This window comes from Cricetulus griseus (assembly GCF_003668045.3).
Source record: "Cricetulus griseus strain 17A/GY chromosome 1 unlocalized genomic scaffold, alternate assembly CriGri-PICRH-1.0 chr1_0, whole genome shotgun sequence".
In the NCBI taxonomy this organism is placed as follows: domain Eukaryota; kingdom Metazoa; phylum Chordata; class Mammalia; order Rodentia; family Cricetidae; genus Cricetulus; species Cricetulus griseus.
This window is the reverse complement of record NW_023276806.1, coordinates 67234684-67262204: the sequence shown is the minus strand read 5'-3', so window position 1 is coordinate 67262204 and position 27521 is coordinate 67234684. Positions and strand designations below refer to the sequence as shown.

Genomic DNA, 27521 nt, shown 5'->3' with positions numbered 1-27521 from the left:
CCCAGGTGACTAGAAATTGGAACGTAGCCTCTCTGGCAGCAGTAAAGTTGACTTACTGTTCAAGAACCACAGAAGCTGCCCACTAAGAATCCAGGTGCCTAAGGCTTTACCAAGCCCCCACCCCACCCCCACCCCAGCCACAGGCACTCACACACCTGGAGTGATTTCCTCCCCCTTCTGCAACAACCTAAAACTGTTGGCTCCTCTCTGAGCCTTACTGTGAATTTAACCTCTTTCAGGAAACCTAGCCAAACCAGCGTCATCCACATCATAGCGGATCCTATTTCCTGTCTCTCTGGTGTTTAACACCTTGAGTCACTTTATATGCATCTGCAGCTGCTTACATACATATATGTAAGCCTGCATACGTCCTGGTAACAAAGGGCATTCTCCTGAAAGCTGCAGGTTAACAGTGGGGCTAGGGAAAGCCCTATATATTTATTACCGTCACAACTGTCATGTCATAGAATTCCTAGGGACCTGGTGGTCTTTTCAAGGAAGATACTGCTAGAGGAAGATAAAAACATACAGATATAACTTATTATGGGAAGCAAATGGTACTCAATCAAAAAAAAGAAGATAAAGAAAAAAGAAATGTATGAACTTTTCTTTCCACTCAGAGACTTACACAAAAAGTTACAGTTAGAAAGAACTTCAGCTGCTAAGCATCACTTTGTCAGCACACACGATTAATTCCAGCACTGGGGAGGCAGAGGCAGTCAGGTCTTTGTGATTTAATGGCCAGCCTGGTCAACATATTGAGATCCAGGCTAGTCAAGAGTACCTAGAGAGACCATGTCACAAACAAACAAACAAACAAACAAGTCTTTGCCTAGCCCAACTTTGTCCTGTTAGGAGTTTTGGAAACTCAAGAAGGTTAGACAGGTGATGCCTCATCCACACTCTGGATATTCAAACCAGAAGAGTGAACCGGTTCAGTAGAAAGTTAACATGAGCAGCAGGGTGGTTTCTGCTCTCTCTCAGAGCACACTGGGGAAATGGCAGTCTGAAAAATGAAAAGATCACATATGCTCATCCGCAAATTGAACAGTTCAGGGTATGGCATTGTTGACTCAATGTTTGAAGCCTTGGTTAAGATGCCTTCTTGCTGCCAGTCCACATTACTCATTCTGAGGCTGCTGTTGAGACTGGGTGCTCAATACTGTAGGCTCAGCCCAAGTCTCAGAATCCATAGCAACCAAAAGAATTAGAGTGGCTATGGGCCACTGCTTCTTCCTCCTCAGAGCCCATCATCAGTTATAATGGAACACAGATCCATCATCTACCATCTCTCATGCCATACCAGCAGAGATGTGGGCAGCACAGGAGTCATGCCTGATGGTGGTGAATTTTTAGTAGCAACTATTATGTTCTAGGGAAGATAACACACACACACACACACACACACACACACACACACACACACACACACACACCACAGTTCTTATCTTCTCAGAGTACATGTTACATGACAGTGAAAAGGGCTGAGCTGGAAGAAAACACAGACCATGAATTGAACATTCATCATAGGGACTTGCCAAATGAATATTCCAACCCCCACGGACAAGGACAGTCATCCAACAAGGTTGCTTTTTTTTTCTTTACTTTTTTTGTTTTGTTTCTGTTTTTTGTTTTGTTTCTTGTGGGCTTACTGTGTAGCATACACTGCATCATCACTCTGCTATGAGGTTAGTAACACAACCAAGTCACCATACTCTGTCCCCTAAAGAACAAAGAGCACTGGGGCAGTAAACAGCTCACTCTAGTTCAGTGGGGACAGAATCTACCTAAGGATAAGCAGTTGCTCTGGGAGCCCAAGGGGATGAAGCAGTTATTCTTTGGGAGACTGAGAGGACTCCCTGGAGGGCTTGCAAGATGCCTCCAGAAGGCAGACACAGCTCTGGAGCTCTGAGCTGCCCTGCCCAGGACATGTAACCCAGTGACTGAGGAGGAGTCCCAACCCAGTTCCCAGTTGGAGTGAAGCAAATGCTGCAGAGAAAGCGCCCCTTGTGCCGGCTCCACACAGCCATCCTTATCTCTCTCTACAAGGAACTCTAGGAGCTTCTTCTCATGCCAGTTCCTTCCCACTCACTGAGAGCTGGGGGGTGGGGATGGGGGGACAACCAAAAAATTCACCCTGGGAACAAATTCCTGCACAAGTCCACAACAGTCTATTTTCAACTTTGAAATTACTCAATTCAGCACTAATTTTTCTGGGATTCCCAGACCTGGGACTTTTTCTCCGGGAGGATTGTTACAGTGGGGGCTTTTGTTCCAGCCAGCAGCCCCTCTAAACCCTTTTAATTGAGCCCGTTTTAAAACAAAGGGAAAAGAGGCAGGAGAGGAGGCCGTTCCCTTTGCCTCTAGCCTCTTACCCTAGCTCTGCGGTTAACACTCAGCAATGATCCTACAAGCCTGGAATCTGAGGAATTTCCTGCCCTGTGCTCCCTGGAAGAGCTGAGAGAGACCTAGCAATTAGACCTCCAGTTTCCATTCCTGCCTTCCTCCACCACAGTGGACAGAGTGGAAAGCTGGTGGCTGGGCCAGAGAGGACTGCATCTGTGCGTGTCTGTGCCTGAGACATTTGTGCCCAAGCCAGTCACTAACACCTTTTCCTTTGCCTGCCTGACAGAGTGGTAATAGGACAGGATACAGAGCTGGTGGCCCTTCCTGAAGCCATCGGTGTTTCTCTCCCCCCAGCACCACAAGAGTTAAGGCCCTCCTCAGATGCTGATCCCCTCCTCTCCAGTCTATTGTCATTCGCCCTATGCCCACATGCTCATCATGTGTTGATTCCTTTGATTTATGCCCTTGTACAGTGTCTGTTCCAGCGAGTGGGTCACAGGACTGCCCCTGGCAATATATCTGTCTAGGGGACTTCTAAGAGGCAGGGTAGAGGCTAAGGACTTCTATATTTTGGTTCAAGACAGAGACAGAAGGGCAAGAACAAGAAAGACATCCCCACGTTATCTGAATAAACCATAGGAAACGTGGTGCCACAGCAGCTGAGAAGCAGAAGCTAATTCGTCTTCTACTTTGTTCTGGCTAACATTAAAATCAGTTCATATGCTCTTGTGACATAGCGTTTGGTGGCTGGATTCCAGGTACTAGGGCAAAGCAGCCTGGGGTTTAAAAATTTGCCACAAATAGTTCTTAAACTGACCAAGCCAAGCCCTTAGCAGATCCTGCTGGAAGAACAGCATCAGTGTGACCTCCTGCTGTTGGAGCCCTGTACCCCTCCCTCCCCCTTCCCTCTAGAGATCCCTGCAGTGTAGGGTCCTTCTGGGATGGGATCACTTCCTCATTTTGGTTGTCTTACTTTACCTCTCCCTAGCTTACCTGGAACTCAGTATATAGCAAAAGCTATTCTAACATTCCTGATCCACCTCTTGGATTCCTGATCAGGCTCAGCCTCTCAAGTGCTGGGTGTGAACCAGACCTGGCAACCTGTCTCATTTTTGATAACCTTTGACTCTCTGCTGTCTTTATCCAATCAAAGGACGTCCCTGAATCCTGTCTGCCCAATGTCTTAGAAATGCTAATGTTTGGAATAGGGAATTCCTTCCTTCTCTGCCCACAGCACCATTCCCACCTCACCCATCCCAGTTGACGGCAGCAATGGGGGCAGTGATCTCCCTCTGCCCAAGTATTCTGCCTAGCCCTAAACCTAACCACACCTTAGCTCTGCTCACTGGCTTTTTTCCCTCTCCACAAACAGTAGGCTAGATAACCAGCCCTCAAGGCCCCAGGAATCTCTGCAGACTCTTGACAATCTGAGGTGGCATGGGATTAAAATGGCAGCTTCCTGCTTCCCTTTCCGTCCCACACAGTCTTTGCTCTCAACACACTCCACTGGTCTCAGAGGAACCAGGCTCAGAAATCCTCCTTGACTTCAACGGGAATACCCACTGATCTACACATTTCCTTCATCTCAAGATATTTGCCTTTTGAGGGCCAACTGCCAGCTCCTCCACCCTACCCTGCCCTCACATTCCCCTCAAACAAAGCTTTCCTGTCAGGTTTTTGACCCTGATGATTTTTAACTGAACCCCCCCTTCCCTTTCCCCCTTCCTCTCTTAATTCTGAAGGGTCTTTTGTCTTCTAAGTCAAATAGCTCAGACTGAGAGGGCCGGATATCTCCTTTTTTCTTCTCTTGTAAGTAACTGGGAAAGAATTTGGGGAGGGGTCATAGAGGAGGAGGTGGGTACAGGCCTGGCAAATTCAGGGCCAGCCTGTGCTATATGAAACCCCTCCTCTAAAAATAAAAACAAGTATGGGGGGAGGGGACCAGTTAGGAAATTGTTTTCTTCTTCAAAAATCTGTTTAAATAAAAACAAAGAGGAAGGCCTTGAAAACGTGAAAGAAAAAGAAGACCTCCCCTCCCCCAAAGGAGAGGGGAGGCAAAGGGATGACTAGAAAACAAGGAAGGCCTGCAGACTCCCTGAGCAAAGAAGAGACAGAACCCTTCATGACGTGTATCCATTGAGCAGTTTCTCACCAGTGTTCCCACCCATTGCACTCGGGAACGCTGGCATGACTTGGTCCACCCTCCACACCTCCAGGATCTCACATGCAGCACTGGTGAGTGAATATGGGTTTTCCCAAACTGGGCTTGCTCCACAGTTCCTTCTTACCCCCGCCCCCCAGGAGGAAACAAAAGATCGGTGGGAAACCGAGGAACAAAAAAGAAACTGAACTAGATAGAGCCAGTGCCCCTTGAGTTAAGGCAGGTGACCCCCACTGAGAAACAGGTGTGTCTGCTGCAGCTCCCCTTCCCCTACCTACCCATTTTCTAGAGACACCATTCCCTCCCTGTCTGGCCATGCAAAACAGAATCAGTGAAATGCTGACGGCTCTCAGGGAGACACAGGTTTCTCACCCCGAGGATTATCCATGGAAAAAACCTTAATCCCAGGCAGGCTTTTACACCCAGAATGTTTGGGTATGAGCAAGCAATTAGAAGCTTGCTTAAACAGCATCCAAGTCAATTCAAAAAAGCAAACAAACCTGGCTAATGTCCTCATACCGACATGAAGTGTTCCACAATGTGTATAGAAAAGATTAAAGAAATCAGGGTAGTGGGTGTTAAAAACATTGAGGCACTCCCCTTCAAAACAGTCCAACTGGGTGTTAACTGAGGTGACCTTTAGTCTGAAGAGGTCTCTGAAGTCTGGTCCATCTTCACAGAGCCTCTAAAGCAAGGTGAGAGAGGACTCATATTATTTCTTCTCTGAAACAGTAGCTGGCATTTTCTCTGCCTCCTTACCACTTGCCAGGCACTACACTGTGTTATAAAGCTTAACTCATTTAATTAGTTTATTTGCTCCATAAAAGATTTGAGGCAACATAAATAGACACATCTGGTCAGTAATATAAAAAATAAACTAAGAGAACAACAGTGAGTGGCAATAGTGATGATTAGGAGAGAAAAAAATCACTTAGGTTGCAGTAAAGCATGTGTGTGTGTGTGGTGTGTGTGGTATGTGGTGTGTGTGTATGTGTGTGTGGTTGTGTGTATGTGTGGTGTGTGTATGTATGTATGTGTGTGGTGTGTGTGTATGGTGTGTGTATGTGTGTGTGGTGTGTGTATGTATATGTGGTGTGTGTATATATGTGTGTGTATGTGTGGTGTGTGTGTGTAGTGTGTGTGGTTTGTCTGGTGTGTGTGGTGTGTCTGTGTGTATGTATGTATGTGTGTGTGTGTGTTTGGTGTGCATGTGGATGTGTGTGTGGATGTGTGTGTGGTTGTGTGGATGTGTGGTGTGTGTATGTATGTATGTGTGTGGTGTGTGTGTATGGTGTGTGTATGTGTGTGTGGTGTGTGTATGTATATGTGGTGTGTGTACATATGTGTATGTATGCGTGGTTGTGTGTGTGTGTAGTGTGTGTGGTTTGTCTGGTGTGTGTGGTGTGTCTGTGTGTATGTATGTGTGTGTGTGTGTGTGTTTGGTGTGCATGTGGATGTGTGTGTGTATTTGTGTATGTGTGTATGTATGTATGTGTGTTTGTGATGATATACTGAAAGCCTCATCAGAGATGAACTATGAGGGTTAGCCCTAGATTTTAAGCAGCCAATACAAAGAGCAAAAATTCAAAATTCCTGACATGATCTACACATAAAATATGTTTTATCTGCATATATATGTCTGTGAATCACATGCATACATCGTGCCTTCAGGAGTCAAAGGTCACCGGATCCCTGGGACTGGAGCTACAGATGGTTGTGAGCTACCATGTGGGTACTGGGAACTGAACTCAGGTCCTCTAGAAGAACAGCCAATGCTCTTACAGATGAGCCTTCTCTCCAGCCCCAATTTAGACAATTTTGAGTGTGTGTGTGTGGGGGGGGGGCGCATACATAAACACTAACCAGAAGCACCACTACAGAACTTCCACCAAGGATCCTCATAAAAAGACATTGACATGTAGAGTCATATTCTGGGCACAAATGCTCAGCTCAGTCAGGGCAGATCTCGAAGGGGCAAAAGCTATCTGGTCTTGATTCACAACTCCCTGCCCTGGTTCCTGGTTCTCTAAGGATGAACATTGAGAGTATTTCCAGAAATGGACAGAGGTGAGCACTCCCAGAGGAGTTAGAGGTGGTGTTATCATAGACAGCCCAACCATGCCTCCAGGCATAAATGCTGTGCCTTTGGATCTTTGGCAGACAAGGCAAGAACCCAGCTATCCAAAGGCTGGGGCAGGCTCTCCATCCAGGAAGATTTTATTTTCTTTATTTTCCACCTTGTTCTGAGGAGCTGGGACTACAGGAGGGCAGAGGACTAGATAGACATAGTGTGGCTGTGGCTGGCGTTCCTGGCTGCCTCTTTGAAGTTTTCTTGGTGAACAGGGGCTGGGGAAAGGATGGAAGGCACTAGCCAGAAGTAGGCCAGATCGTAGGCCAGTCCCCTGATAGAGGCAGGACTAAAGAACGCACAGTGTGTTACTTAATTATCTGTAAATGGTTTTTGTTCCTGTCTTTAAACATTTACCTCTATTGAATCATCTTCCTCCTTCCACCTCCCCTTTTACAAGCTATCTCCTTTTCTGTGCTGTTGCTATGGCAACAACACTAGGCTTATAACTGCTCTCAGATTTTAAATAAAAGTTGAGACTTCTCCCCATCCCCACTTCCCCCCCCCTCTTTCTAGGGATGAGGTTTGCCTCTCATTTCCTCTTCCCTTCACCTTCTTGGCTGCCTTCCACTTTCCACTTGGCTGTTTCTTTATCAGGTTCTATCACTTCCTCTTTCCATCAGGCTCCTTGTCTAATCCCTCTTCTACATCTTTGGGCTTCCATACTGCTCTTAACCTCCTGGTTGCCATGACAGCAAGAGCTGGGCACCTTAGGAGGCATGGGGGCAAAGGTTGAAAAGTATGGGCATATCTGGGGAAGGTAGGGGACCTGCAGTTAGTCCAGGGCAGGGTCACCCATATTCTCTGGGATATATCTAGGGTATTGTCATTTCCTTCTTCTCTAGCCCTCAAACCCTCCCTCTGGCAGATATGGGCAGCACGCTGCTTAGACTACCAACCACCCAACATTTGGACACAACTTTCAGATCTGCACAGGGACGATAAAGCAGCGTAGTCTGTGGAGAACCGAGGAGCTGGTTTTCTAGCATGTAGTGGCTACTGAGAAGGGAGAAAGGCTATGTATGGTGAAACCTGCAGTTCTGGGCCTTGAGTTCCTTATTCTCCATGTTCTCATTCTGCAGGCATCATTCAGGGGTTGGATGAAATCTTGGCTTTCAAACTGTACTCCAAAGGTGCCCAAGGCCTGGGAGATGGCTCAGCAGGTATTTTGGGGATGGGAGGGAGGGTGCCAAGTAAGAAGGTGAGATCATGACAGACATCTGAGACCATTATCTGACATCTCCAGCCATCAGTTTTTGATCGATTAAAGCAAGGGTATGGTAGATCTTCCAATGGCTCTACAAGACATCAGAGCCTCATCCATGAGGTGCCACGGTCCTGTGCTTGCCACCTTGCTAATCCAAACCATGGATTGGGAGATAAATCAAGGTTTAAACAAGAAGCTTACCATTTCCAAAATGGATGAGAGGGCAAAACATTTCCTTCCATCATCATTAACTTAAAATGTCTCAATTTTATGAAATATTGATCAAGGATACATGAAGGGAGGAAGGGACACGTGGCAATTTTAGAAACCTCATGACTGGGAAGCCAGGTTTTTCTTGGTCCAACTTTTTCTCCTGAAAACTCAGTGGTCCTTGGGTGAGGGCCACTTTGCTTCACAGGGCACTCTGGAAGCATCTGAAGAACCATTTTCTGTCATACCTAGAGAGGGGATGCCACTGGCTTTCAGTGTGTAGAAGGCAGTACAGAGAAGGTCCCCCAACAAGGGTCAACTATAGGCACTTAAAAGTCATTGTGACATTCTGACCCCAAAGTGTTTTACCCCTAGATTCACATTTTTTACTAACATACATTTCCTAGTGTTAATATCAGGTACTGGGGAGTAGATAGATACAAGACCAAGACAAAGAAGGACTATGTCTCGGGTGGTGTGGGGTAGGGGGCAATGAACTCATGTTCTAGCTGTAAAAGGGACTTGCAAAAGGTCAGTCAGAACCTCAGGCCTCTTGGTTCTCTTTATCACTCTTCATCATTAAATATTTAGACCCAACAAAACAAGAAGACTGACACAGACCACATGGGAATAGCAAAATCACATCAGAGATTATCAATGTGGTCTCAACTGTCACTATGTGTTGACAGCACAGTTCTACAAAGAGATGAAGTGCCATGCATAGGTCACACTGGGAGGAGGGAGCTTCTGGATTTGATTCCAAATTCCACCTTCCTCCTTTTTCCAGGAGTAAAGGAAGGACATGTTCATTCTGGATCATAGGCAATACTTGGCAAGTTCCCCATGTGCTACGGAGCAACCTGAAGCCCTGGAGCAGTGAGCAGTTTTGCCTAGGTGGAAAGTCAAGGTGAAAGTCACCTGTCTGACTGACTCCCATTCTAAGCTGATACCCTGGGCAATCAGGAGAGAAGAATGGGTAAACACTACTCAAAAGAAGAAAAAAGGGAGAGGCAAAGGACCAAAGACCCAAGAATCAAAGTTTTTAAAAAGTGGGAGAAAGGATGGAAAAGGAGGGGGAAACAGCTGGTGGCCATGAGCATATGGGGAGCTGCCTTCAGATAAAAAGGAAAACTAGAGAACTTGATGCTGGGGGGGGGGCATTTGGAAGGAAAGTAGATGCTGAACACAGGAAAAGGGGGCTAGAAGAGAGATGGCTGCTACCTGGCAACCAGTGACCTCAAATGGGCATCCCCGTGGTCCTGGTCACAAGATTTCCTGACTCCCTCCATCACCCAAACAGTTACCTTGGTGGAGAAGAGAGTACTCTGGAATCACATCCTCCTCATCCTCCCAACACCCCATCCCCAACCTCCCCAAACACCGATATCCCAAGCTTCCCTGCTGTCAGCTAGCTGGTCCTGAGGGAACATAAGAAAACCCCATACACACTCCACGGGCCTCTATGGTCCTTCCATCTCTCTCCCACGTGCTGGGGTCTCTTGTGCCTTCCCTTCCTATGAGAGAGAGGGTGGGGGAGAGCGTGCGCTTCACTTTTCCAATGAAGGGAAAGCTATAGCAGCCTGCAGTTTGCTGTTTGTTTTGTTATTTGCTGTTTGTTTTGTTATGTTTTGTTTTGAACAACACATAATCCTGGGCCTTGGGGAACTTGCAATTTGGCTGGAAAACTGAAAGGTCAATGCTTTAAAACTGAGAATACTGAGCCTGTAAACTGAGCTAAATGGGAGGAGGGCTGGGGAGGAAGAGCCTCTGGGCTTCATGCGGGGGTAGACACCAGGTTCTGAGGGTCCTGGCAGGGAAGACGAAGAAGCCTCCATCAGGAAACTTTTAGTATCCACAGAGTCCTGCAAGCTGGAAGTAGATGGCCCTGGTTTTCATTTCTTCCCTTCCCCCACAGCTCAGCTCTGGTTGCCCTCTGAGATGATTAAAACCAAAAGAATTTCAGTGTCTGGAATTCACTTCTCACCACGATGCCATTTGCTTCCTTTTCTCTCCTACGGTTTTTTCTCTTGGGAGAGCTGTTTGCTTCACTCCTTTCTTCTGGATCTGAGACATTCCCAGTGTACACCAATTAACTTTGTTTTTATTTGGGGGGGGCTTGTTCAAGGGACAGGGGGGTTGGGTGTTGCAGGCAATGGGGAAAGAGGAAGGATGGGTGGAGGGACCTTGATCTTGCTGGTTAAAATTCCCAGAAAAAGAAAAGAGGCGAAATAGCTTTCAGAGAAAGAAATCTGCCAAATGTTTATATTCCCACAAGACTGCAAAACCTTTTCATAGACCAAAGCTAAAGTTCAGAGAAAAGTCAGAGCATGCTTTTTCAGGGAGAACATTTTATCAACATGAACACATAAGCACCCACACCCTTAGTGGGGTCCCTATATCCCACACAGGTCAGGCCATCTGCTCCTAGGACAGTATGGGGGGCTGGGAGGGTGGTAAGTATTTACGTGTATCTGTATTTGCGATGGGCTTGTACGAGTGTGTGTGCAGTGAGGATGTGCATGAGGGAGTGTAGGAATATGTGTGGGGTGTGTGTATGGTGTGTAGGCATGAATGCATGTGTGTATGTCTCCGTATGTCTATGTGTGTGTATATATACATGCACACGTATTGAGGAGTTCCTGAACATCTTACCCCAAACCCATATCAGATCTAAAAATGTATTAACATATCTGCTGCTCCTCTGGGTCCTGAGCAAAAGCTCCTCCTGGGTCCCTAGCTGGCTCTCTGAGACTAGGCTTTCTGACAGTGGCTCACAAAACCAAACAGAAGATCCAGGGCCAGTCAATGAGGCACTCCCCCCCCCAATGGCAGCCAGACAACTGTGCATCAATAAAGTGTCTTAGACAATGAATGACCTCATTTTATGATATGAGAACCCAAGTCACTAAGGTTACTCCATTAGGGGCACAGTGGGGCTAAACATCCCCATCAGTACACACAGCTCAGTGCTATTTCCACAGCACCTCCAAAGGTAGCTTTTCTTATTATAGTGCCCAGGAAGCCAGAAGCTGCAAGCCTTCTTCGACTCAGTAAGATAAACCTTTTGCTATACAGGCCCCTGACACTTGAAGCTGATGCCCTTACATGCTGAGTGGGGGGTAGCCTCAGCCAAACAGCTTGGTTTGTGGAGAGAAAAGAAAAACTGCAGTGGGACTGAGCAGCCAAGCTGTCAGGGCTCTGCATACTGGCACACCTGGAAGTGGTGCAGAACAAGACTCTTAATCCCACCCTCCAACCAGGAAATGGAGAAGGCCTCTCTTACCAGCTTTATAAGAAATGGAATGGGCAACACTGCCCTTTGTTAGGCATAGGCTAGTTGTTCTTCCATGGGGACAACAGTGAGATAAACAGCAGCTGTCACTGGCTAACAGTGCCTTACCATGTCCGAGACTCTATTCTAGAGGTTAAACAAAATGGTCTCAAACTTTTCAAGATTCTCATTTACCAAAAAGGAAACTGAGATTTGGAGAGATGTTAATGCTGGCTAATGGCAAAGTAGTAGAAACCCACACATTTCAACCTGCAGATCAAGAACAGCAAACCACGTTCATGGAAAAGAATCCCTGTGGTAGAGCCTCCTTCTTCAAGACCCACTGAAGCCCAGGCCACAGAGACTCAATTTTGAGGCTTTGCTTGGTTTTACATAAATTTTATTATATAAAAGACTTGCAAATAAATAAAAACATCACACGCCAAAATTAACCAGACCCCAAGTCCACATAACTTAATGAACTTAGAGTTAGAATTGGCATTTGAAGCAGACACTGTCAAGTTTCACATTCAATTTTACACTTTCAGGATCTACTATATTTCATGGACTTAGCCACACCAACCCCCCCCAAATATACAACAGAATTTGAAAGAGAAAAACAATTGACTTTATAGTCTCTTTCATAATTTGTGCCCCCTACCTGCATTGGTGTCTTTTTCATCCCCTTATATTTAGCCTTTTTTGTTCCCTTTTCTTCAGTTATACTATACCCACATGACTATTTGTTTATATAAATGTATGCATACATGTGTATATATATTTGGCTGGTATATATATATATATATATATATATATATATATATATATTCTGATATAAGAGAGAAAATGTGGTTTATTTCTTCTTTCAGTTGTGTAGACTCACTTAGACATTATGCATTCTAAGCCCCTCCTTTGTCCTGCAAAGTTTTTAACTTCTCTTTTCTCTACAGCTGAGTAATACTTTATTTTCTATAGGTAACAAATTTTCATTATCTATTCATCGGTTGATGGACAACCAGGTCGGTTGAAATTTTCTGCTCTCGTGAATAGGGCAGCAGTAAGTGTGCGACTTGTCAAGGAACAAAACGAGGGCCAGATAGGGAACTCATGTCAGAGACTTGTGTCTCAGTCCAATTCCACATCAGATTCACTGCCTCTCATGTCTGCCATCTGAATGTGTATCGTTTATTTATCTAGGAGTCAGAGGTGCAAGGAAAACCCGATGGTCATGCCGTGGCCTTTGGTCCAGAGGCCTCCATAGGCACAGGGTCACTCCCTCCTCCACCCCCCTTGTACTCTAACCCTGCTGTCAGACCTGGACTTAAATTCATGTAGTTTGGGACAACTGGTCACCCTTCCTGAACTCAGCAGAACCCAGGAAGATCCTTCTCATCTCTAAAAATGGGGTAGTTAACATATTGGGAGCCATAAGGTACAGTCCCCAAGTGAAGGTGATGAGAGAATGCCTGGCCTTTCCCTCCATCTGGCTATACTATTAAATGGCCACTGGCTGTTCATTCCCACAGCTTCAAACCCTAGGGTATGCCCTGCTCTTACAAAAGAGTAGATAAGAGTTCTTACCTCTGGCTTCCCAGTCACAGCCATGTCACAACCATTTCAGTTGTTCCCACTTTTCAGAGAGAATAGACCACATTCAGATTCCTCTATAGTTACCCCTAAGCTTTGAGGCAATGCACATCTCATCTGCTGTGCCCCAGGGCAAGTGAAGGGATCTACACTATAATAACTCAGTGGAGAAAAACTGTCACTGGAGGAAGTTTCCCCAGGCGTCACCAACCTTCTGCCCACTGGCAGGGCCCTGATCCTGTGTGCCCCTCCCCAATCCACATGTCCCTCTTGCTGCTCCTTCCCTGTCCCTTTCTTCACCTGTCTGGCTTGCTGCCTCCTCCCCCCCCTTCCTCCAGCATGTGTCTATCTGCTCTCCCCTCTCTCCCTCTTCCTTCTCACCCCCTCCATGCTGCTGCTGCTGCAGGCTTGGAGCAGGAGGTTATGAAAATGAGCTTCGTGCCCAGGAGACTGTAATTATCTGCTAAGTGTGAAAGCCAGAGTGATTAATTAAGAGATAATAAAAAGAAAAGGAGGGTGAGAGGGGGGCCTCGCCACTTCGCTTTGATGATAGAACCTGAGGTGAGCCAAGCAATTAGGGGAATCTTTATCGAGAGTTAGCTGTAATCCACAAATTATTAAGCACCAAATGCTTCGGGAGAGCCATGCATTCTTGCCTAGTGACAGACAGAGGACAGCAGGATTAAGAGAGCTGAGAACACCCATCCAGGGACAGGGAGAGCCAGAGACCAGGCTAGCAATGTTGCTGGAAGACAGCCACTGACCCGAGCCAGGCCACAGTTAGTGTTTGTGGGACTCTAGCCCATGGCTGTCCTGCCTTCCTACCCTTGAGAAAGGGAATGCCAGGTTGTCCCATGGCTCAGTGCACTCCTCTTCCCACAGCCCAGCCCTTCCTTTTGAAGGCTTAATATCCCATTGCATTCGAAAGGAGGGGGGGTTGCTTCCCCCACACAGCTGTGTGGGAAGTACATCACACATGCAGATGTGACTGATGCAAAGGCTAGAGCGGGCATGACCACACCACAGTTATCATGTCTCAGAGGTTCTTACTACACATCCCTAATTGGGGAGATCTCCCTGGGCCTCGTGGCTTCTCCCACCACACTCCCTGACAAGGTAGTCAATCTCCTCTACCTTTCCCACAAGTCCAGTACTCGATCTCCTTCCCAGCTGGGTCCATTATTCCCTGTTGTGCTGTCCCTCCACTCCTCCCAGGGCCATCTTCCTAACAGGCCATGACCCAGCTCCACTACCTGTTTCAATCTTCTAGGGTGCTCATGCACAATAGATATTTCCTCTACCCACATCGGTGGTATATGAGACCCACGCAGGCAAAGCTGGGCTTGGGACACTCCTGATTTCAGGGGGCAGGAACTAAAACAGCTTCTGACAATGAAGGGCCCACCCTACTGTCCCCACCCTGCCAGGTTATTTTCCTAATAACCAGGCTTCAGCAATGGGCACAGTTCCTTTCTCAGCCTGGCCACTCACAGAGGGAGATAAAGAGGCTTTCAAGCTATCCTTACAATTGGTGGGAAGGTGCCAGAGCTATGAGCCTCATCCTTCCAACCCTGACCAAGGACACTACACAGTGAGAGCCTCTGTCTGACCAACCTTTAAAGAGAACTTCTTGACTTCCGAGGAGCCTGGGAGAGGCTTACCTCTGACCTCTCAGGCCTTGCTTCTCAATAAAAGGAGCATACCATGAAGTTTGAGAAAGTGAACTGATGGGGAAAAAATATTTATCCAGATATAGAGAGTACTGTAGGTATATCGGTTACAACCACTAATTACAGTTTCCATTCAGAGCAGGAAAGGCTCAGGTTAGACACAAAGACTTTCCTATTTGCTAGGGATTGTCAGATATGAGAGGGAAAGGGCAGACAGTGCTAATAAAATTCCTTTCTCTTCCAAAAAGGGCCAAATGCTGATTTCCAAATTCACTTGAACTAGCCCCTCCTTGAGAGAGGCATCTTGAAGATGATGTCCTTAAAGGGTGGCCACTGTGTTGCATTCTTGACCTCAAGTTCCTTCTCTGTCCCAGGAAGCCAAATCCAAATCCAATTGACTGCACCCCTTCCTTGTACCCTGCAAACTCCCCAGGCTGCTGCTGCTAGTCACTGTTACCCTTGTGTTTGCAGAGAGCTGTATGAACACCAGTTTCCTGGGGTACAAGAGGAAGCAAGGAATCAGTGGGGTGCCTGCCTACCAACTGAGAGGACTCCTCCACAGAGCCAGTGGGTGAAGGCAGGAGACAAGTGAGTGTGGTCTGTAGGTTGAGCATCTCTTTTGTCATGTAAGAGTAAGAAGCTGGCCTGTTCAGAGACAGTTCCCACTGCTCCCCTACAGCCATGTCCAGGGCAGCCATAGCCTCCCTTCCTTGCCCATCATCACGCATCTTGCTCATAACCCAATTTTCGAGTCAAAGCCAGTAAGGGTCAGGTTTTGGCTAGAAGCTCTGTCAAAATGTTTCTCCCAAACCTCCCATGATGAATCATGAGAACTTAGAAAAAATTGATGTGGAAATGACTGCTCAGGCGTGGAAGAGCTTCCAGCAACACACAGGCTGGGGCTTTCAACTCTACAGTAGGAAGCACTGGGAGAGTTGGCATGGAGGTGGGTCTGGGATTGGGCAGGTGGCGGGCAGAAGACCCGATGGGTCAGTGTGGCACTAAGGAATTCCCCACAGCTGTCTTCCTAAAACGAGCATATCAATGCTGTTGAATGAACAACCCATCCAAACTGTTTTAAAAGCAAACTACTCTTGACTTGTATTAGAAGACAGAGGAAAGCATCTCTCACACCTCAACATGGTTCCTCAGACATGCAGCACCAGCATCACCAGGGAGTCTGGTGCCAACATAGACTCTGTGTTTTCCCCTTCCTTCAAAGCTTGAGGGTTGTTGTCCTAACACAATGAGCTGAGGCTTCTGAAAAGATGGAGTCAAGCTTACTGTCCTGCAATGACTCTTCCAGGATGTAGATTTCATACAAGTAGGTGTATAACAGTTCTCCATTTTGAAAATGAAGAAACCATGGCTCACAAAGGGTAAAAGGCCACTCAATCTCCAGACACAGAACATGGACTAAATTCTAAAGAAGGGTGCCACATCCCCAAGGCTCCACCTTCACCGAAACCTCAGAGTCCTGGTCATCTCACTTTGCAAACCACTAATACAAACTGCATTTGGTCCATCATTGTTCCTCTCTTGTTCTATTGTTTCCCTTCTTGGATTTGCCTTGCACTGTGAACCCTGAAAAATCATGCACTGTGCATTATTAATATGGTTTAGTAAGTACCAGACACCTCTGCTTCATACATCATTTCATTCAATCCCCACAATCACCCCGGGATGCAGGGACAACCCTCTGCACTTCATAGATGAGGAAGCCATGGTGGCCCTACAGTCCCCTGGTGAGGGGGTCCTAAGAGACTCATGTTTCCCTGATTCTAGAGAGTAAGCTGTGTTACATCATGACCCTGGAGTAAAACTGAAAAAGTGTACAAACCCCCCAGATGCAGATGTTACCAACTTATCCTTGTTCTGCATAATGGTGCACACAGTGGTACAAAGAGTCCAAAAGTCATCGGCTTGTCTTGGCCATGCATTATAATTAATCATTATTTTACAAAGTCAGATTTCCCTTTCTAGTTATCTCTGGCTCATACCAGCAATTAAAATGAGACTGCATTCTCACTTCATCCACTGACCAGTTAAGGGAGATGTCCCTAGATGTGCACCGGGAGAGGGGTGCATTAGGCCAACATCATCGGCACAGTCGGTGATGCTCATTCCTTCAGCACAGCCACAGGGAGCATGGAAGAGAGGGCTTTGTGGGAACTCTGGAGACCCCCCATTCCACAATGAAGTCAAGTTGGCAGATTTTCTCTGGGAATTGAGAGCAGAGATGGGACTAAGCCACAGAGCAGTGGGTAAACTCCTGAGGCTGGAGAGTACAGCAAAGGAGTCCTACTGCCTAGGCAGGAAGTGCCCAGTTGCTTAAAAATGAAGATGAAGAAAACCTCAAGTTTTCCAAGAGTTCCCATCAGCCAGCATGGCTAGCTGCAGGTTTCTGTAGCTTAGAAAATGCCTTCTTCTGCTCCCTTCTGTTTTCAGTCCCTCTGGCTCATCTCTTCCTTCCCTATAATAAACTCCCAGTTAAATGAACGAAATGGGAAGAAACAGTTAAAAGGGCCTCGTGGTGGGGCAATGTTGGGTAATGGAGCACATAGGGCCCCAGGCAGTGCATGGAGAATTCGGGGAGAGGGAATAATAATAAAAACTCGGCTAAGCTAATTAGGAGGAGAAAGTTAATTTAGAAATCAGCTCTACTGGGCAGGAGTGGGGGCTGGGGAGAGGGAAGTGGACACAAGAGGTTGGGAGACTTGAAAAACTTGAAAAGGGTATTTTACGTAAACTGCCTTTGTTCTTGCAAATCAAGATCCTTAGGCAGAATGAAGACTGAGGCCTGGGGATTCCTGGGCTCCTTTCCTCTGGAGCAGGGGTACAAGCAGGGACTGTCCAGAGTCAGGACAGCTTGCTCCCCAGCACTCCAGCAACCAGCACAGCCACGGGCATAGCAAGCATTATAGCAGTTTCCTCCCGCATACTCCCAGCTTCAGGCAACCACGAGGAAAATCAGTCTCCAACATTTTTCACATTCTTCTCTTACAACCTCTGCCTTACAGGCCTGTCTGTGTTTACAGATCCATCTCCCACACCTTGCTGAGAGTGCTTCAAGGACAAGGACTAAATCTCACCTCTTTACCAGAGGCCTAAGACCACCACAAAACAAAAGGCTAGCGCTTGTTTGCTGGCCCCCTCCTCCTTGCCAGGGCCCCTCTGCTAAAGTACCCACTGAAAGCCTGGAGCTCCCCTCCTTGCTGAGGCCTTAAGAAATTCTATGTAAAGAGAGCTAAGGCTGCTGGTCAGCAGAGAAAGTCTAAGACAGACCATACAAGTCTAAATCTGGTGTGTCTCTCAAGCCTGGATGATACAGACTGCTCAGGCTCAGTGTGGACCAACAATGAACTGCTCAGATTCATTCAGCTCCAGGTATCTGGGTAAAAAGGCCCTCCTCTTCCTTAACTCTGTGGAATTCTGCTTCCAGGCAGCTTTATGATATACCAAAGGACTCTCAGAGAATACCTCCACTTCCTAGTCCCCAAACTTAGGTCAAAGACTGGGGATTTCGGTAACACTCTTGTAATGATAGCTGTTCACTTCTGCCTAGCCAAATTAATTTTTATTTCATTTATATGTTTTATTATTTTTTATTTTACCATAGGGTTTACAAGTCTCCATAGCAGCTCTACCTACCAGGTTAAAAGTTTAGAGGAAAGGGAGATTTGATGGAGAATGAGACAGGGACTCTAACTTGTTTTTGTTTTTGTTTTTTGTTTTTTCAAACTCTTCTTTTAAAAATCAGAAGACCCAAGAAGCAGAAGCTTCAAGCATTTGCAGCCTACCTGAGTTACAAAGTAAGACATGTCAAAAGAAGAAATCCCAGAATCAGCGGGTTTTCCACTCCTTGCAGGGCTGTCTGTGAGTCTTCTGAGCCTTGGGGGCTTTGGCAGCAGTCTCTGGCTGAGATCAATTCAGTGACTACATTCTCAGTGACATCCCCACCTCTCTCACCACCCCCCTCTGTCTTACTGCACTTGCATACTTGCCTGCTAATAACCATACCTTGACTTGGGAAGGTGGGTTGGTGGGGATGCTCTCTCTCTCTCTCTCTCTCTCTCTCTCTCTCTCTCTCTATATATATATATATATATATATATATATATTATATATCTTCCTAACACTAAAACCACTTCTCCCAGGGAGCCCTCCCTGATCACTGCAGCCCATAGCAAATTCCTCTGTACTGAATGCTCCAGCTCTGACCTTCACAATACTATAGTAGCCCCTTAATATCAACGTACACACACACGCATACACACACAGAGTCTGTGTAGTTTTGAGTTTTAGTTTCTCGGAAAGAAGGAACTACATCCTGTTCCCCCCCCCCTCACACACACACACATAATTTGTACCCATTTTCCAAATAATTATACTAGATTTTTAAAAATGTCCCCATTTTGTGGAAGAAGAAACTAAGGCCTATGGGGTTGAATAATTTAACATAAAAGATAAAGACCCTTAAGAGTAGGGTCTTACTCATCTTTTAACATAATCTGTCCATGTGTTATAGAACGATATGATTCTATTTGTGCTGCAGAAGGCTGAGCTCAGTCAGGGCTTGTACATTAACATGTGCCCTGCCATTAAGCTTCGAACCAGTCCCATAATGATGTTTGGGGCCAGTGAGAAAATACCTATACCTGGGGCTGGAAGATGGCTCAGTGGTTAAGAACACTGACTGCTCTTCCAGAGGATCCTGGTTCAATTCCCGGCACCCACATAGCAACTAACAAGTGTCTGAAACTCCAAGATCTCACACACTTACACAGACATACATGCAGACAAAATACCAATGTAAATAAAAATAAATATTTTTTTAAGAAAAAGAGAAAGGAAATACCTATATCCAAGGAACCACACGATTAGATCATTGTAGCAGTAGAATTGCGCCATGTGCTAATACACAGCATGATGGCAACACAGCTGGGGAAACCGCACAACCATACATCTCTCTGAAGGCATCACCACCGTTAATCCATATACAACTGTACAGTCCAGTTCTGACCATTAAGCCATGCCTAACTGTACATTTCTGGTGAGGGAGGGAACTAATTCTGCATTCTCTCCACATCCTCCAGTTAGGATATACTCCTCATATTGCCTCAGAAGTATGCAGGCCAGAGAGAACAAGCAATCCTGTCCTAAAGAAGAATTTATTATTCTTAAGCCAAGTTAGGGAGCTGGGGAAAGAGATAACACACGTAGAACAGCTTCCTGAAATAGCCCTGCTGGGCCCCGGGTGCTACATGAGACTCGGAATTCCACTTTCCCTTCTCTGCCTCAAAACTCAGGCCGTGTGGCCTTCTGGGAGATCCTGACAGCACCTTCCCAGGGCTCAGACCCAGAGTGAAACAGCAGTATCACCTCCTGGAAAACTAATGGCATTTGCTAGAGATTTCTAGCCCAGATTTAAGACCCTCCATCTTGAAGAGGGTGGCTGGCTGCAAGGCCCATTTATTTCAATACCATCCCAATTTTGTTGAATGGGTTTGAGAAGGGCAGAGACGGATGAGCACTGCAGTCCCCAGAGACGAGAGAGGTTAATAAAAGTTGCTGAAGAAATTAAATGTGTAGGAAGGAGACACTGGGAGCGCCTTCCACATGGGAGAAGCTGATAGACAGAGGGAAAGTCGAATAGAAAGAAAAATGATCTTCAGAGGCACCTAGAAGCTGCAGAGGCTTTCATCCCGGGTGCCGTAAGAACTCAATCAAGCTCACACTGTCTGAGAACCAAGAATGGAAAGTCTAAGAGCTGGGGATGAAAGACACAGAGGGGGCAGAGTCAGAGAGCAGGAAACTCAAGAGCCCTGGCTTTCTCAGGCCAACAGTGTGCACATCTATCCGAGGGATGCAGAGCGTGCAACACAAGGATAGTGCCCTCTGAGACTCACCAGGGCTGCTGCAGCTAGGAAGAGAAATGACGGAATGGTTTGGTTTTGTTTTTCATACCAATCAATGCTGTAGTAAATGAAAGGGTCAGGACAGACAGAGGTTTCTGTCCAGATGCACCCGGGGAAGAGGAGTCCAAGCACATGTAACATGGGACTGCACCTACAGGCTTGGGTGAGGCAAATGCATGTAGCCTTCAGGAGTGTCTTTCTGGGACCTATCCCTGCCCACCACCCTAATGTCACTGTTCGTTTCTCATCCTGGCTCTGCCAGGTACTGACTGTGTCCTTTTGGACAATCTGTTTACCTTACCTAGGCCCCTAGTTGTCCATCTATAAAATGGGAATAACACCTGACATTACTATTATATGCAAAACACAAAGTAGTCATTCCCCAAGTGTGCATGACTTCCTTCTCCATTCTGAGAGCCATTCTGCATCAAGACTCCTAGGATTCTCTCTACTCCCCGGTCTCACATTTCAAGACCAAGAACACAGCAACCTCTTTCTCCTCCCCTCACTGAAACCCCCAGCCTTTTCCAGGTCAAAACCTCCTCTGAGAGGCTGCCAAATTGACTGGCCTGGAGCCCTGAGAAGAGCTGGAAAGCAAATAGAAGGCAGGAGGGTGCAGCTTGGTCAAGCGCTCCCTAGCTCGCTCACAGAGTGGCTTCCCTGCCTTCAGAGGGAAACATCTCCCAGGAACTGGGAAGATAGAGAAACATGCCTCCTAGTCACGTCCTCCATCTCAGCTCTCACCCCTTTCACAAGCCATCTAACTTCTCTGGAACTCCATTTTCTCCTCTACTAAATGGAAAAATAACGATGATCCTGCCTATATCACATGACAATCTATCAAATGTTATGGCACATGTGACAGCTACTAAAATCTGAACGCATTACACGGTTACAAAGCTAGAAGACAGGCAGGAAAGAGAGGGGAGACTAGGCCTATAGCTTAGTGATAAAGGACTTGCCTAACCCAGGGCTTGATTCCCATCACACAACCTGACCTCACCCCACCCCCCACCCTCCAAAAAACACACCTGGAAACATAGGATGAAAGAGACTGGGATAACACAAACCTCTTTTTGACAGGGATTAATATTTTACTCCCACCTCAGTATGCTGATATCAAACCCAGGGTAACTATGGGTAGCCTAGCATTCCTAGCTGAGGAACAATGGATAATTACGCAGCCTATCTCAGAGGACTGTCTATGGAAGAAGACAGAAGACCTAGGTTCTCCTCCTGTCTAATAGAGGTTGCCAACACAGATAAGCTTTGTAGTGACATAAAAGGACTTGGATCAGGGTGTTAACACTCCAGAGATGGCCCTCAGTGAGTTGTTTAACCTCTCAATTTTGGTTTTCTTATCTATGAAATGGCAGGAACATCAATTTTGAAAAGCACGCAGCAGGAACTCAGTGAAAGGTAATGCTGACACCTTGGTGTGTTGCTGACCTCCCATGATCCCTTTCAGTACCTTAGGCCAGGCAGGTCCTGAGGAAATCAGCTGAAAAGCAAAGCTGAGCACCTCCAGGTGAGCTCAATGAGACACCTAAGTTTTCACCTTCTACTGTGCCTACAGCCCTACTGTGCCTACAACCCTACTGTGTCTACAGCCCTGATGAGTCTATAGCCCTACTGTGCCTACAACCCTACTGTGTCTACAGCCCTACTGTGCCTGCAGCCCTAATGTGCCTACAGCCCTGATGTTCCTCCAGGCCTACTGTGACTACAGCCTACAGCCTTACTATGACTACAGTCCTAATGTGCCTACAGTCCTAATGTGCTTCTAGCCCTACTGTGCCTGATTTGGAGGCTAAAGGTGAGAGAGCACAGGTTGTCCCCAGATGTCCACTGAGTGTGTCAGCCCTTGCATGACTCTAGGACTCTACAGAGTCAGCTGGGGTAGGGGTGGGGAAGGGGGTGTCCTCAGCTATAAATGCCATGGATTAAAAAGACTAGGTTTCATATAAGGAACAAATACAAGAGTATAAATCATATTTGGCAAGTAAAGCCCTTTTAACAAATAACCAGGAGATTGCCATATCATAAAGAAATAGTAACACAAAAATATAGGGCAGAATCTCAAAATAAAAGCTGTTTTTAAAAGTTTAAAGGCTACTACCTTGATGGAACAATCTCCTCCACACTTACTCTACCATGGATCAGAACAACAACAAAACCCTGCCCCAGGCCAGTCCCAGTCCCTGCTAGCTGAAGGGCCCGTGGCAGAGGAGAATAGTGTGGGTTTTAGAATCAGCTGGTTCCTATAACGGCCTACCTCACATATCTGAACCTTAGTTTCCCATTTAGGAAAAAGGAATTAATTACCCAGCCTAACTCAGGGGACTGGGCTTAAGTTAACATGCATTTAAAGTCATTAACAGGAGAACTCACTAAATGAGCTGTGTTATTTCTCACACTGAAGCACCACCACTTCTCATTTCACCCAAAAGCTCAGACTTTTCCACTTCACGCTCCCCTCATATTCCTTCTGCAGACCTTTTCTGGGAGCATCCACGGGGGGGAGGGGGGGGATGTCTTTTAGGTCTACCTGAGCCAGGTTCTTTCTATGAGACGGGCAAAGCACTGGCTTACTAAAGCCAAGGACCAAGAACCAGAGGGATTTGAACCAGAAAACAAAGAGAACCATAATCAGGAAAATAGAAGAGGCAGTCAACTCAACATCTGTCCACTTACATTCAGACACAACATCATAACACAGTCACTGAACACTTCTGTGCCAGACACCATTCCATGCACTTTCCCTAGATTAATATATGATATATATATATGTCATCACCACTTTGCATACAACTAAACTGGAGCGCCTAATGAGCACGTAACCTCTTCAGACTACCAACACGGGAGAGCTGAATGGAGGTCTCTGACTTATTCTATTTATTTGTTTATCAGAGGCTTACAATTGACTGGCCTGAAACTTGGTATGTGTAATCCAAGCTGGCCTTGAACTCACTGTCCTCCTGCCTCAGCCTCTTGAATACTAGGATTCCAGGCATACCAGGCTGAGACTGTGACGTCATCACCATCTAACATGACCTCCCTCCTGCATTGCGGCTCACTCATCAGTCAGGTATTAAGGGGCATTGACTATATGCACAACATCAGGCCGTGTTGTAGTTGAGAAGTGAAGACCTGGTCTCAAGGGATCTCAAAGGAGGCTTCCTCAGAGTGCAGTTCTCTGCAAGCATGGGTAAGTAAGGGGCTCCATCGTCCTACCCCACTGGAAAGGCAAAATGAGGCCAGTCAGCCACCCAGTGGCAATAAGGAGCAAAGAGTGGAAGAACTGGATGCCACCCCCACCCCTTCCTGCCCTGCCTGGGTGTTGCAGAGGCATCCCTGTGGCTTCATGTCTCCCTCTGAGTTTGAGTAGAAGGCTGAAGATAGAGTCCAGTCAAAGTCAGGGGCAGCCCTAACAGCTTGGTTTCTGCTAGCTTCCCTACCTCTACCCCAGCTCTGGGCAGAAGTAGGACATTTGGAGTGTGTGGCATGCATGTGTGTGTAGAACAGAGCTGTAGAATCCAGGCTCACATTCTCTGCCAGGATATAACTGTGCACAGGGAGCTAAATGCTGGAAACATAGGAGGCCCTTGGGCCTCTTTGTTTTACCCCTTAGTCTCCTTGGAGCAAAGGCGGAACAGACAGGAGCAGCTTGGTGTGTGTGGGGGGCAGTACCAGAAGAACAGATTTCCCTCCTGCAGCCAGAGCCACCAGCCTCTGGAGGCAGCTCCCACTGGAACCATCCTGTCATCCCACATTGCTCTGATTAACTACAATCCTTCCTTTTCAATTTCTCCTCCCTGAGACTAGGGAGGGAGAAAAATCTCTTAGAAAATGAATAAATATTTCAATTTTCAGCGTAATCAGTCTGGGGAGCTGGGGCATGATGGACACAGTAGCGGGGGAGGGGAAGATAATGGTTTTCATTTAGATAAGATACAGAAAATTATTTAGTAAAAGATGAAAATAGATGAAGCCCATTGAAATCCTTTAAAACACGATTTTTATTTCTCAGCTAGGCTGAATTTCCCCCTCCTAGCTCTTCTCTGCTCTCAATTTTCTTGCTCCTCTGACCACTTTTCACTGTCTTCCCTCTGCCTTCAACCCACTGCTAACCACACTGTGTGCTCTCTCCCTGGCTTGTCTTAGCTTGTCAGTGTCCCCAGGTCCCCCATTTCTCCCTAAAGGTCTCCTCCCCAGCCCTTTGCTGAGTATCCCCTGAAAACTCACTAGTGATTTCCTCTCCCTCCTGGCTCCCCTCTCCCTTTGCTTTTCTCTCCATGACCCCAAAATACATCTGCACCCTTTTGCAGTTCTTGCTGTCACCTCTGACAGAGTCAAGAAGGCTGGGGTGCAGTGGCATTCCCTAGCCACACCCACCCACAAAGATGAAGAGGTACACAGCAAGCATCTTTTTCTGATCTTCTATCAGTTCAGGTTAAAGCTGCATCTCTCCCCTGTTTCCAAACTGCAGCTTCTGTTTCTTAAAGCTCATTCTATTTCACTGACATATGAGGCTGCAAGAGAGGGGCGGGCAGAGAAGCCTGCTCCCTACACATCAGAACTGACACCACACTGCCTCTCACCCACTATGCTCTCTCTCTCCCCCTCCCCCTCTCTAGCAACCTGGCTGAACAAAGTCAGAACTTATCTTCCCAACTTTCTACCAAGTGGCCAACCCTGAGGCCAGGCCTTCTTTTTCCTCCAGCTCCACTCCTGTTCTCATACCACGGATAAGTGCCTTCCCATGTTCTAAGAGGGTCCTGGGGCTCCGGTGAAGAAGGATGACTCAAGACCCCAGAACTAAGCCATTGCCTTCAGAGCTGGAGGAGAGGGTTAGCAAAGAGAGGAGGGGTCCAGTGAAACACTCCACCCCCTACACACACACACACACACACACACACACACACACACACACACACACTTAAGAGAGGAAGAGAGCCTGCCAATGCCTGAGGCTCTTTCCATTCGGCTGCTTCCCTCTTCCCAGATCACTCACCCACCCCAATGAGAGACCACCTCCTCCATTTTGAAGACTGTACATCTCTGTAGGCGCCTGCCTATAAGAATGTCTGCCCAAGTTTCTTTGTTTGCTCCATGGCTGGGGTATGTGGAAACAATCCTGTGTGGTGGGTGTTATGTCCTTTCAACGTAGCACACATGCATATACAGTGTAAGTGTGATGCCTGGTGTAGGACTAGGTAAGTGTGTGTCGGCTTGGAAGAGGAATCTTCCTTCTTCAGAGGTGTCAATCAACGTCTTTGTGTGTCTGTCTCTGTGTGGGGGGATGTTTGTGGGGATGTCTCCATAGGTGAGCAGTCTGTCTCAATGTCTCTGTTTGAAGCTATTGGTGTGTCAATTTCTGTGTTCCAGTTCAGGGGAGGGGCCCAATAGTATTAAATCTTCCTTGGAGTCAGTCTCAAAAGACCCCTTTCTCACAGACCCCAGGCCTGGCTGGGGTTTAGACCCAAGCAAGCTTCCTTCACGGGCACCCAGACCACTATACCTGAACACACTCCTCTCTCTCCCCTGGTTTACTTCCAACCTCTGCCCTGCCAGTTCCAAAGGAGCCCCAGATATCTGCACTTTCCTGACCTGTAGTGAGTGCTTGGCCGAATCAACTCCCCTCCTCCCGATGAATTCAAACAGCCCTGATATCTGGACTTCTACCTCTCACCCATAGCCTCCGGGGCGGGAGCGGGCGGGGGTCTCGAAGCAGCCTTCCTTTGAGGAGCAACCCCAAGCAGTTTGCAGCCGGACTTCAGATGAAGGTGACTCTAGGCTGGATTGGGGTAGCAGGATCCCTCAGCCTCATCTTTGGGAGCCTGCGTCCGTGCTTTCCACACACTCCACCCCCCAGATCTGAAATCCCACCTCTTCCCAGCTTTTCTCTTGGCCAGGACCCAGGAGTCCGGCCCTGGGCCCAGGAGGTGGAGGGAGGGAGAACTGCCAGGGACTGGGAGAAAAGACTTTGAGCACTCGGGTCCCATTTCTACTCGGATCTCGGCTTTCGCGACCTAAGTTCTCTGTTCTCCCGCGCAGCAGGAGGAAGCAAGTTGGGCCGTTTCATCAAGAACTCCTCGGGTGTTCTCCGGGTGACTCCGCGACCCTTCCCAGGACTCCCCGGCCCGCGGCTGGGACTTACCTTGTGAGAAAGTGTCGGAGAGAGTGAGGATCCAGATGAGGAGGCTCAGCATGCTGTCCGCCCGCCGCTGGGCCCGAGTCGGCGCGATCCCGGCCGCCGCTGGCTCTCTCTCCTCCCTCCCGCCCTTGCACACTCGGCGCACACTCGCTTGCCTCTCTCGCCGCGGGCTCGCTCCCCTGGCCCCTCCTCTCGTCCCGCGCCCCCTAATAATTTCTGCCCTCCAGCTTTATCTCTCGGGGCCTCTCTCAACCTCCGCGCCGCTCTCTCTCTCTCTCCCTCTCTTCCCTCCCCGGCTCCCTCCCTCTTCCTGACGTCTGCTCTCCCTCCGACGGCGCCTCCCTCCACTGCCCGCCCCTGGTCCCCCAACGCGCGCGCACACACTCGCTCCGCTCGCTGGAACCGAGATGGGAGGAGAGCAAAGAGAAAGGAATTGAGGGCAGAGGCAAGGGGTGGGGAGAACGCGGCGTCGCAGGCTCTGAAGCAAAGACCGCTGGGCTCCGGTCCATCCGTGCCCCTCCGGGGCCGAGACCTACTTTTGCCCCCAGTGGCATAACTGAGCCGGTCATAGGGTAGCAGCCTGGGCTGAGGACGAACCTCCATCAATTGGGTGACTGTGTTGGGAGGGGTGTGCTTGTGTCTTGTGTGTGTGTGTGTGGGGGGGGTGTCTAAAAGCTTTAAGATGTTTTTCGTTCTAACCACACACCCCAGAATCTAACCCTAGATGTCTAAATTAAGAATTCTCAATTAACTAGAGAATGTTGGAAAGGGGAGAAGCTCTTCCAACCCACAAATCTCAGGCTGGAGAAATCTTGAATCTGCCTCTGAGCCCCTTCTGAGGGCTTCAGCCAGCCACGTTGAGGCCC

General features: G+C 47.5%; 1 protein-coding gene and 1 long non-coding RNA gene across 5 annotated transcripts in view; one reads left to right on the top strand and one right to left on the bottom strand.

The window, feature by feature from the left end:
• Kirrel1 (kirre like nephrin family adhesion molecule 1) overlaps positions 1-26939 on the bottom strand; it is a 91764-nt gene extending 64825 nt beyond the window's left edge. For 3 of the 4 annotated variants that reach the window (XM_027393014.2, XM_027393015.2, XM_027393017.2), the window contains exon 1: positions 26659-26939. Coding sequence is in view for 1 of the 4 variants with exons in the window: in XM_027393017.2 (XP_027248818.1) it covers positions 26659-26710 (52 nt within the window). In the remaining 3 variants the exon portion in view is untranslated. The remainder of the gene's footprint in view (positions 1-26658) is intronic. The other variant, XM_027393016.2, reaches the window with a different exon arrangement.
• Positions 3094-10115, top strand: LOC103163408. The gene is made up of 3 exons (XR_003480652.2): positions 3094-4581; positions 7718-7798; positions 8840-10115. It is a non-coding gene; the product is annotated as an uncharacterized LOC103163408 (long non-coding RNA).
• Positions 26940-27521: the final 582 nt, after the last annotated feature.